Source organism: Panulirus ornatus, chromosome 11, assembly GCF_036320965.1.
Source record: "Panulirus ornatus isolate Po-2019 chromosome 11, ASM3632096v1, whole genome shotgun sequence".
Classification (NCBI taxonomy): Eukaryota; Metazoa; Arthropoda; class Malacostraca; order Decapoda; family Palinuridae; genus Panulirus; species Panulirus ornatus.
Genome location: NC_092234.1, coordinates 57,522,302 through 57,533,598, shown reverse-complemented (window position 1 = coordinate 57,533,598; position 11,297 = coordinate 57,522,302). Strand labels below are relative to the sequence as shown.

At 43.9% G+C, this 11,297-nt stretch overlaps 1 protein-coding gene across 10 annotated transcripts in view; it reads left to right on the top strand.

Annotated features, from left to right (window-relative positions):
• Positions 1 to 11,297, top strand: part of sbm (L-type amino acid transporter sobremesa) — a 207,370-nt gene that overhangs the window by 126,150 nt on the left and 69,923 nt on the right. For all 10 annotated transcript variants that reach the window (XM_071667115.1, XM_071667114.1, XM_071667117.1 and 7 more), the window contains one exon: positions 10,088 to 10,276. In XM_071667115.1, coding sequence (XP_071523216.1) covers positions 10,088 to 10,276 — 189 coding nt within the window. The remainder of the gene's footprint in view (positions 1 to 10,087; positions 10,277 to 11,297) is intronic.

Sequence of the window (11,297 nt, the reverse complement as noted above, 5' to 3'; positions counted from 1 at the left end):
TCCGTACGATGTTCCCGTGTGTCCCCCCAGTACGATGTTCCTGTGCTGCCCTCCCAGACGATAGTTCTGTGCTTCACTCCCCGTACGATAGTTCGTGCTGTCCCCCCAGTACGATAATTCCCGTGCTGTCCCTCCCGTACGATAGTTTGTGCTGCCTCCCGTACGATGATTCCTGTGCTTTCCCCCCCAGTACGATAGTTCCCGTCTGTCACTCCCAGTACGTAGTTCCCGTGCGTCCCTCCCCGTACGATGTTCCTGTGCTGCCCTCCCCGCCCATAAGGTTTTCCCCTTTTTGCTTTCCCTCCCAGTACGATAGTTCCTGTGCTTTCCCTCCCAGTACGATAATTCCTGTGCTGTCCCTCCCAGTACGATAGTTCCTGTGCTGCTCCTCCCAGTACGATAATTCCTGTGCTGTCCCTCCCAGTACGATAGTTCCTGTGCTGCTCCTCCCAGTACGATAGTTACTGTGCTGCCCCTCCCAGTACGATAGTTACTGTGCTGCCCCTCCCAGTACGATAGTTCCTGTGCTGTCCCTCCCAGTACGATAGTTACTGTGCTTTCCCTCCCAGTACGATAGTTCCTGTGTTGTTCCTCCCAGTACGATAATTCCTGTGCTGTCCCTTCCATTACGATAGTTCCTGTGCTTTCCCTCCCTGTTCGATAATTCCTGTGCTGCTCCTCTCAGTACGATAGTTACTGTGCTTTCCCTCCCAGTACGATAGTTACTGTGCTTTCCCTCCCAGTCAGCAGGATAATCACAATCAGTAATAATGATGTACGATAATGGATGATACATATCATGAGGCAGTGGCTTTTAATCAGTTGAAACATAATTCTGTGATGACATGTAATTATAATGTGATCGAAATCATGATTGTTTTTCGATATCCGTATGATTACATTTGATATTATTATCATCAGATGTTTTAAAATTGTCGAAAAAAGATATACGAGAGTGCATTGAACAACAGCAAATTATGTCGCTATTTTTTTTTTCTTTTTTTACACTGTGATCGGAGATAACATCTGCAGAAGTGTTCATCATTTGTGAACACTTGTGGCAGGAGGAGGCAGGTTGCCGGCGCGTCACAGATGCTGCTCGTGTGCTGAGGGTGGGTGGGTCAGTCTGCGTCTCTGGTTGCGTCATCTTCACCGGTCACGTGCCCACCGTACACTCCGCCCGGGGTCGCCCAAGTGATGCCTGTATTATAGTCGATGAAATTGACGTTTTGCGTGGACGTTCACCTGCCTTGGTGAGGTACCAGAGTAAGTGATTACAAGGGAGAGGTAATTTGAGTAGTAATCATCTTCATTGCTACATTTCCTAAACTGTAATTATAACTCAAGGAGCCACTCATATCCGTAACCAGTTGGGAAATGTAATCAGGAATCATTATCATACGAGTAATTGTAATCGATTACTGGGTTCTGTACTCATGTTCACTTCCCTGTACCGCCGCTCCCAGTGCTTTCGTACGTCAAACTCTGATTGAAATAACCAAAGAAGCGTAATTAACCTGGCCTGTTGCATGCGTAACGCGAGTGACGTGCGTGTAGAGTGACGTGCGTGTATTGCGTGTCCCCAACACGTGTACGATACGCTATTTCGGAGTGTTGTTGTTGTTGTTGTAGTAAGTTTAGGGGGGAGGGGAGGGGGGAGGCGGTGAGGTGGTTGACGTACGCCCGGCAGTGCAGTGCAGGCAGGCAGGCAGGCAGGGAGGATGCATTTCAGTGTCCCCGAGCGGTTGTGATCGATAAAGCCGTTGTATCAGCGTGTGGTAACGATTATCTGGGAATTGAGTGTGGGTGGCGGGCGGGACGCACCAGCCCGGACCCCTCACCGTGGTGGCCTCCCTCACCCCTCACTGACACCGTCTGTCGTCAGCGTAGCCTGGTGACCGGTGCTGACGACCAGGCCACGCCACCCCCGGCTCTTGTGTTGCCTCTCGCTAGTATATGCGCTCTCTCTCTCTCTCTCTCTCTCTCTCTCTCTCTCTCTCTCTCTCTCTCTCTCTCTCTCTCTCTCCTGAGGTCACTGTCAGGCAGAAGCCGGTAACATGACGGGTAGGAAGCAGGGCGGGACGGGTCACGGACCAAGCCCAGGTCGATGGTCTTACACACACACACACACACACACACACACACACACACGAACCAAGTTTTACACACATGACAAACACGATGGTTTTACGAACTGGGTCACACACATGATCCCTGAGACCCTTGTGAATTGCAAAGCAAAATTGGTTGACTGATCACAAATACTAAATTCTATTATTATTATTATTATTATTATTATTATTATTATTGTTATTATTATTATTATTATTATTATTATTATTATTATTGTTATTATTATTATTTTTATTATTATTATTATTATTATCATTATTATTTATCGTTATTATTATCATTATTATTATTATTATTATTATTATTATTATTATTATTATTAGTATTAGCGTTCCTGATCGTGATGTATTCACGGCCCGCTCAGGGTCGAGCGCATAGGTTCGATTCCAGGGGGGACGGCAGTCGGCCCACAGTCAACCCGGCTGTTCATCCACCCATTGGGTTGGTCGATAGAATGGGTACCTGGATCAGGCTTGGATATATATATATATATATATATATATATATATATATATATATATATATATATATATATATATATATAGCGTTAATGGGATGGCCTTGATTAGGGCCTCAGCTGGCCGTGCCGTCTGAGGTGACAACAAAAACAGGTTATAAGACATCACAGAGAAACTGGACGATATTGCTGTTTGGTGCAACTCTGAGGATAAATGTTTACTGGCAGAATTAACATCAGAAGGTTACAAACTGTTTACCAAAGATGGTCTACACGCAGCTGGAGGTCGTGTCTTAATCAGTGTTGGAAACTTACACGCTGAGGTTAAGAAAAAGTAGAAATACTGATGCCGTGTTCTGTACATTGATGTAACCCACAACAAATGAAGTTAAACAGTAACTTCGTGTCTAGAGCGAAGACGACATAATACTCTACAGTGAACTAAAATCTGTTGTAAACAGTAATGAAATTATAACTTGTAACGATAACAGTCGAAGTGTAAACTGGAATATGTTAACTGTTGATCAGGAGGGAAGAGAATAGATAACTTTGACGACATATTTGTTCGTCAGTTACTCAATGACCCAACTGAAGGAAGGCATCAGTAACCCCCAACCTGGGCATCACCACCACCAACACACATGACCAACTCCTGCCAGGTGGGCGAGGGATAACACACAGCCAGTCAGGCTGTGAGATCCATGTCCGGCTTCAGAATCACCTCGAACACTTGAAGATGTTTCAAGTTGTATGGATCAGTGGTTCTGAAATAATGACGTCTGCCTCACTGACGCTGGTAGTCCGTGTGTCTAAAGCCTAAAGGACCATCCAGCCAGCCTAAATGAGGCTTTGGCTACTAACAACCACAGTGTTGTTAAGGATAAATACAAGATTATTAGGATAACACGTTCGTGATCCCCGACCACAGATGAGCAAACACCAAGATATGACTCGAAATTAACAAATGTAAGATAAAACTCCATGATGAATATTGAATACAGTCGACCTCTTGTGGATTATTTTGTAGAATCAAATCACGTACCAAGTCATGGTGAAAAAGGTCAGTTGAAACTTTAAACTGTTTTGGCTGTTAAGGAAAATAGAAGAATTGATTCACCATAAGAAGAGATGGACGAGAAATGAGACTGCACCTGCAGAAATAATGAAGTCCCAGAAAAGAGATGAAAGATTGGAGCCTTGAGGTAGGTGATAGATATGATAATAACTCCAACGAAATGTGCCGGATGTAGATGGAACAATGTATGTCGGTATTCAGCTCAAAATGTAGGAGAAAGATGAACTGTGTAGCAAACACGATGTAAATGTGATCATATAAACTGACGTCTCGGAAGATGATATAATGAGAGAAAATTCACCTCCGTGACCAGATGGAATGTCAGCCATATTCCTCAAAAAGACAAAACAGAAGCAAGCAAAATTGTAGGCCTTTCCTAACTGGCTCAATGTAACGCCTTCAAGAGGACCAGAGCTAAAATCTGAAGGAAATAGACCAGTTAGCTGGACGCAATTTATTAAAAGTCAGAAAGTGTGATACAAGGCCAATTATTCAACCATCAAATCAAGAACAGCTGCACGAACGAAGGCCAACATGATTTGTTTAAGGAACAAGTATGCAAACCTAGTCAGTAGTTTAATACAGTGATATATATATATATATATATATATATATATATATATATATATATATATATATATATATATATATATATATCCCTGGAGATAGGGGAGAAAGATACTTCCCACGTATTCCCTGCGTGTCGTAGAAGGCGACTTTTTAAAAGGGGAGAGAGCGGGGGGCTGGAAATCCTCTCCTCTCATAATTTTTTTTTTCTAATTTTCCAAAAGAAGGAACAGAAGGGGGCCAGGTGAGGATATTCCCTTAAAGGCCCAGTTCTCTGTTCTTAACGCTACCTCGCTAACGCGGGAAATGGCGAATAGTTTGAAAGAAAGAAAAAGAAATATATATATATATATATATATATATATATATATATATATATATATATATATATATATATATATATATATTTTTTTTTTTTTTTTTTTTTTTTTCAACCTATTCGCCATTTCCCGTGTTAGCGAGGTAGCGTTAAGAACAGAGGACTGGGCCATTGAGGGAATATCCTCACCTGGCCCCCTTCTCCGTTCCTTCTTTTGGAAAATTAAAAAAAATTGAGAGGGGAGGATTTCCAGCCCCCCGCTACCTCCCCTTTTAGTCGCCTTCTACGACACGCAGGGAATACGTGGGAAGTATTCTTTCTCCCCTATCCCCAGGGAAAATTCATATACATATACATATATATATATATATACATATACATATATACATATATGATATATATATATATATATATATATATATATATATATATATATATATATATATATATATATATATATATATAAGTTTCTTTGCTTCTCTTGGCTTTGTTGAATCCGTCTGGGATATCAGACAGAGGTGATAAGCTCAATATATGAACAACAAAGTAAGGCATGTTAAGAGATCTGCTGATGTCACAAGAGTAAACAAAAGGATTGTATCCGAAACTGATCAGAGGAAGAGGCAAAAAGACTCGGACACAATTTACAATTGGGCGGAAGTGACTGTGGAATTTGATGTACATAAATTTGAGGAACTAAGTTATAGAACAAGGAAGAATACATAAGTAGTACCATATAAAGCCCCAACAGAGAAAGTGTTAGAAATTGGGACAAATGTAAGAGATGTGGATGTCACCTGAGATAAGAAACTAGATTTCAGAGAGCATATTGAGAAGATATAACACTCAGGTCAATTGATAAGTGGTATGATTCTGAGAACTTTTGTAACCAGAGAGATAAACCTGTTGATGAGAATGTTGGAGGTGTAAATACCGTCACTCATTGACCTGAAACGAAATATTTATCAGCTTTCTTAAACTGTGTTTATGGTACTGCTACCAGCTACTCCAATTGGTAAATTATGCCACGTGCTAACAACCCTGTTGAAGAATAGGTAGTTCTTACTCGAGGTAAAACGTTTGCTCTCGGGTTTGTATCCATTATTACGCGTGAAGTCAGTCGATTCAAGTCGCTGCTTAGATCGAGATTGTCGAAGCATTTGATAGTATTCAAAATCCATATTAGATCAACTCTTGATCATCTCTCTTTTTTTAATCGTTCATTGAACTTGTTTCTCAGTCCGGGAATCATCGTGTTAGCTCGACGCCGTGCTCTCTCCATTCTCTTCCTGTATGTATTCCAGTAGCATAATCAAAACTGAGCGCAGGATTCAAGATGGGGACACACCAGTGAATTACTAAAGGCAAAGAAGATATTCCTTGCCTCTGATGCGATAGTCCTGCCTATGAATCCAAAGATATTGTTCGCCCCCTTTCTGTTGCTTCTGTGCACTGCTTGATTGGCTGTTGATCACTAGAGATGATGAAACCCTCGTCTGTTTCCTCATATAACTTTTGTAACGTAACAATATTAACACTAGCTTGCCTTTTCGTTTATACTACCGCTACGTATAACTTTGCATTTACCGATATTAAAAGTCATTTCAAGCTGCTGAAGTTCCGTTTCATTTGTAGATTTATTGCCCACTTTAGTATTGTTCGCGAGTTTCGATATCTTACAACGCAGTCCATTATCGATATGATTTATGTATGAGAAAGAGAAGTGGTTCCCAAACTGATCCTTGCGGCACACCACTTGTCACATTCTGACGCTTGCTCATTCTTCCCACACCTGAGAGCCACCCTGTATCATCACACTCATTCATGTTGTTATTTTTCTTTTCTTTCATACTATTCGCCATTTCCCGCATTAGCGAGGTAGCGTTAAGAACAGAGGACTGGGCCTTAGAGGGAATATCCTCACCTGGCCCCCTTCTCTGTTCCTTCTTTTGGAAAAAAAAAAAAAAAAAGAGAGGGGAGGATTTCCAGCCACCCGCTCCCTCCCCTTTTAGTCGCCTTCTACGACACGCAGGGAATACGTGGGAAGTATTCTTTCTCCCCTATCCCTATTCATTTTGTTATTAAAGGTGAAATATTGTTTAATCTCTTCATGTAATTCACCACCAGGATTGTGCCAATGAATGAGATAAAAAGAGTTAAGTGTTCACTATATAAATGGAAGCCAATCGTTTGATGTTCTCGCACGCTTGCGCCAGCCAGTCTTCCTAACACTGAGAATATGAAAGATGTGTTTCTCGTTATGTTCGTATTACGTATCACCTGCGCTGTGGCCGTGTATCATATAAGAGTAAAATGGGAAGATGAATTCAAGAGGAAGAAAGAAACGTCGTGTCCACATCTTCCTCTCTTACTGGGAGCTGTCAAACACGTTATTCGCACTCTCTCCTGCACGAAGGCATTGAGAGAACTTTTTTTTGTATATTTTCTATTATATTCGATTGCTGATCGTGCCATTTCATAGTGGGGGAAAAATATATATATTTTGTAATCTTTTTTAGTTGCCTTGCAAGATAAGATTCCCAAAGCTTGCTCGCGTATTAGGGGTTAACGCCAAGTAAGCAAGTGAAGAAGGTTGTCCTGTTCGAGCGAGGCGTAGACACAAGAGGAGAAAAAAATACAGCGGCGACCTACCAAAATGATTCCCGAGATGAGAGAGTTATTAGGGGAAAGCTATCTCGAGGAACATAACTCATTAAGCTTGGAGACGATGAGGAAATGATTTAATACAATGTTTTATAATCATTAAAGGCTCGATGGCCTCGATAAAACAGCTACTTATGATCAGTCCAACTTCTCCCTCGTGATAATGGATACACACTTGTAGGAAAGCGTCTACCACAAATGAGATAAAGTACGCTCTGTGGCAAAGTTAACAAGCAGAAGTAATTTAAAGCAACACCATAAATAGGGTCAGAAATAGACGATCCACATAAATACCTCGCACCAATTTACACATTTCAAGTTATTTGCACCACTGCAAAACAGAAAACGGTCAAAAGGATGCAGTGTTGTGTAGCCCTTTGCATGCTAGTGGTGGTGATGGTGATTTAGTATGTGGTTGGTGGTGGTGGTTTGCGGCGGTGATCATCGGGTGGTTTGTGGTCATGGTAATGGTGCTGCTGTGGTTCGCGGTCATGTTCCTGCAGGTCATGGTCGTCACTGTCACCAGCGGAGGCGGGATCACTGCTTGCCTATTGCTCTCATCCGCAACCTCACTAACCCTGAAACTTTCACTGGACCTGCTCTCACTTCCCTCACTCACTCTTCCCACTGACCTCATTCCGCCCCCACTGCTCTCACCTCCCTCTCTGTCGCTGATGGGCCGGCCATTAGGGTGATCATCTGCTTAGAAGTGCACGTGAGGCTAAATGGAAGGAATAGGAGTTACAGTCAACCACTTGGTGACTGTTAACTGTACAGAACTGGAGTCTGCGTTACGTCCACGCCTCACCCCTCCCACGCTCTCTGTTGTTCCCTACCACCACCCTCACGCTGTCTGTTGTTAGCACCACCCTCACGCTGTCTCTTGTTAGCACCACCCTCACGCTGTCTCTTGTTCCCTACCACCACCCTCACGCTGTCTCTTGTTCCCTACCACCACCCTCACGCTGTCTTGTTAGCACCACCCTCACGCTGTCTCTTGTTCCCTACCATCACCCTCACGCTGTCTGTTAGCACCACCCTCACGCTGTCTCTTGTTAGCACCACCTTCACGCTGTCTCTTGTTAGCACCACCCTCACGCTGTCTCTTGTTGACACCACCATCTTCAACATCCCCCCCTCCTCCTCCCTCTCCCTGCAGTTGGCATCACCTCACAGTACTTGTCTCTTTCCTCTCAGTCTCTGGTCAGGGAGCGTGGCGCTTATATTATGTGACATGATATAAGGTTTTGAGATCAGGCCGTCTCTCAAGTGATGAAAGATCAGCCACTTACATCAGCTTGTTCTTCAAGTGATGGCAGACTAGGTTGTTCTTCAAGTGATGGTAGACTAGGTTGTTCTTCTATGGTAGACCATGTTGTTCTTCAAGTGATGGTAGACCAGTTTGTTCTTCAAGTGATGGTAGACCAGTTTGTTCTTCAAGTGATGGTAGACCAGTTTGTTCTTCAAGTGATGGTAGACCAGGTTGTTCTTCAAGTGATGGTAGACTAGGTTGTTCTTCTATGGTGACCATGTTGTTCTTCAAGTGATGGTAGACCAGTTTGTTCTTCAAGTGATGGTAGACCAGTTTGTTCTTCAAGTGATAGTAGACCAGTTTGTTCTTCAAGTGATGGTAGACCAGTTTGTTCTTCAAGTGATGGTAGACCAGGTTGTTCTTCAAGTGATGGTAGACCAGTTTGTTCTTCAAGTGATGGTAGACCAGTTTGTTCTTCAAGTGATGGTAGACCAGCCACAGGTATCATGAGGGAGTGTAGGGTCGGGAAGGATATAACGAGATGGACGGTGTTGTGTGGCAGGGTTGGGGCCAGAGGAGGGATCAGCCAGGCCTCAGTCTGCTAATGTTGTCACAGAAATCCGTCGGATTTAGTGACGCGTCGGATGCCTAGCTGGAGCAGGAGGAGGAGGGAGGAGGCAGTATGCAGCCAGGCCTACTAACACCTGTAGAAAAGATGCGTGCATGGTGGCACAGAGAACCTGGTTACGTTCGCGTGTGAGCGTAAGGAGTTGAGAACACCAATTGCTTCTGATTGAACTTGGTTGAGAGGTGAGGTTGGCGAAGGACCTTCACGATTATGTGAGTGGTGCTCCATACAGGCCAATCCTGCGTATGGTTTAGGTAACTGTTTGTGCCAGAGGTCCATGTGAGGCCTGAGCATAAGCCAGCCACTGTGTCATCAGGGTTAAATCAGTGTCAAGTATATTAAGAGAATGGGAGGGACGACCTGAAAATTCTTAGATAAGAGTCATGAGGACGGGAAGACATAAGGTCCTGGAGACATTGACTTTTGAAGTGACTTTCGTGTCCTTTAGTGAAAGTCGTCTCGTCCATACCTGAAATGTGGGAAACATTTGATGTGAATCGAGAACATCAGTAGTGAGGGAAGTTTGTATATAGAAAACGTAAAAGTTGCAGAGTTGAGTCATGACACAAATGACATTATTGAAGGTGATGGGAGTGTGCACCGGTACACTCAGAAGCAACACAAGTGTTGACAGGTGTAATGATTGGCTGCTCTTGTGTGAAATACTTGTTGTGAGTGGCTGCTGGTGCATGAGGTCTCACCTCCTTCACACACACACACACACACACACACACACACACACACACACACATAGTGCACATCCTAACCAGTTGTCCGGAGTGTCGTTCGTCTGGACTTCACACAGTGTTTATGGACATTTACGTCTTTCTTAGAGAAAAGTAAAGTCATACTGTTCTTTGTTCTTCACAGTAATATGAGTTGTTCTTCAGGTGACGCCTGCAGTGTCTGCCACGGGAGGTGAGGTGGTGAGGGGTCATGGCCTTCATTCTTCATTTAAGAGACTCACTTGTTGTATACGTCTTATGTTGCAGGACATGAGGTGGTCCGCGGTGGTGAGAGTGTGCGGGGCCGTGGGTCGAGTCTCCCGGGGACAGAGAGCCAAGCTGAAGGCAAGTCTGCAGGTCTGGAGGGGGGCAAACCAGCTCCGAATGACCCTATTAACCTCGAGAGGCGGGTGGGACTCCTCAGTGGGGTTGCTCTGATCGTCGGGACCATGATTGGTGAGTACCAGCCTTGTTGTCGTTGTGTGGACCATGATTGGTGAGTACCAGCCTTGTTGTCGTTGTGTGGACCATGATTGGTGAGTACCAGCCTTGTTGTCGTTGTGTGGACCATGATTGGTGAGTACCAGCCTTGTGGTCGTTGTGTGGACCATGATTGGTGAGTACCAGCCTTGTGGTCGTTGTGTGGACCATGATTGGTGAGTACCAGCCTTGTGGTCGTTGTGTGGACCATGATTGGTGAGTACCAGCCTTGTGGTCGTTGTGTGGACCATGATTGGTGAGTACCAGCCTTGTGGTCGTTGTGTGGACCATGATTGGTGAGTACCAGCCTTGTGGTCGTTGTGTGGACCATGATTGGTGAGTACCAGCCTTGTGGTCGTTGTGTGAACCATGATTGGTGAGTACCAGCCTTGTGGTCGTTGTGTGAACCATGATTGGTGAGTACCAGCCTTGTGGTCGTTGTGTGAACCATGATTGGTAGGTGTCGGATTTTTCAGTCCGTATGGACCACGATTGGTAAGTACCAGGATTCCTGTGATTGTTAGAACCATGATTAGTAAACACTAAAGTCGTAGGAACCATGACTGGTAAGTGCCAAGTTTGCTGGAATTGTCACAAAGCTGATTAGTAGATGCCAGTTTTGTTCTGATGATCGGTACAAGAGTTGTTCTGATTGTGGGAACCATGATTGGTAGGTACCAGAGTTGTTCTGATTGTGGGAACCATGATTGGTAGGTACCAGAGTTGTTCTGATTGTGGGAACCATGATTGGTAGGTACCAGAGTTGTTCTGATTGTGGGAACCATGATTGGTAGGTACAAGAGTTGTTCTGATCTTAGAAACCATGATTGGTAGGTACCAGAGTTGTTCTGATTGTGGGAACCATGATTGGTAGGTACCAGAGTTGTTCTGATTGTGGGAACCATGATTGGTAGGTACCAGAGTTGTTCTGATTGTGGGAACCATGATTGGTAGGTACCAGAGTTGTTCTGATTGTGGGAACCATGATTGGTAGGTA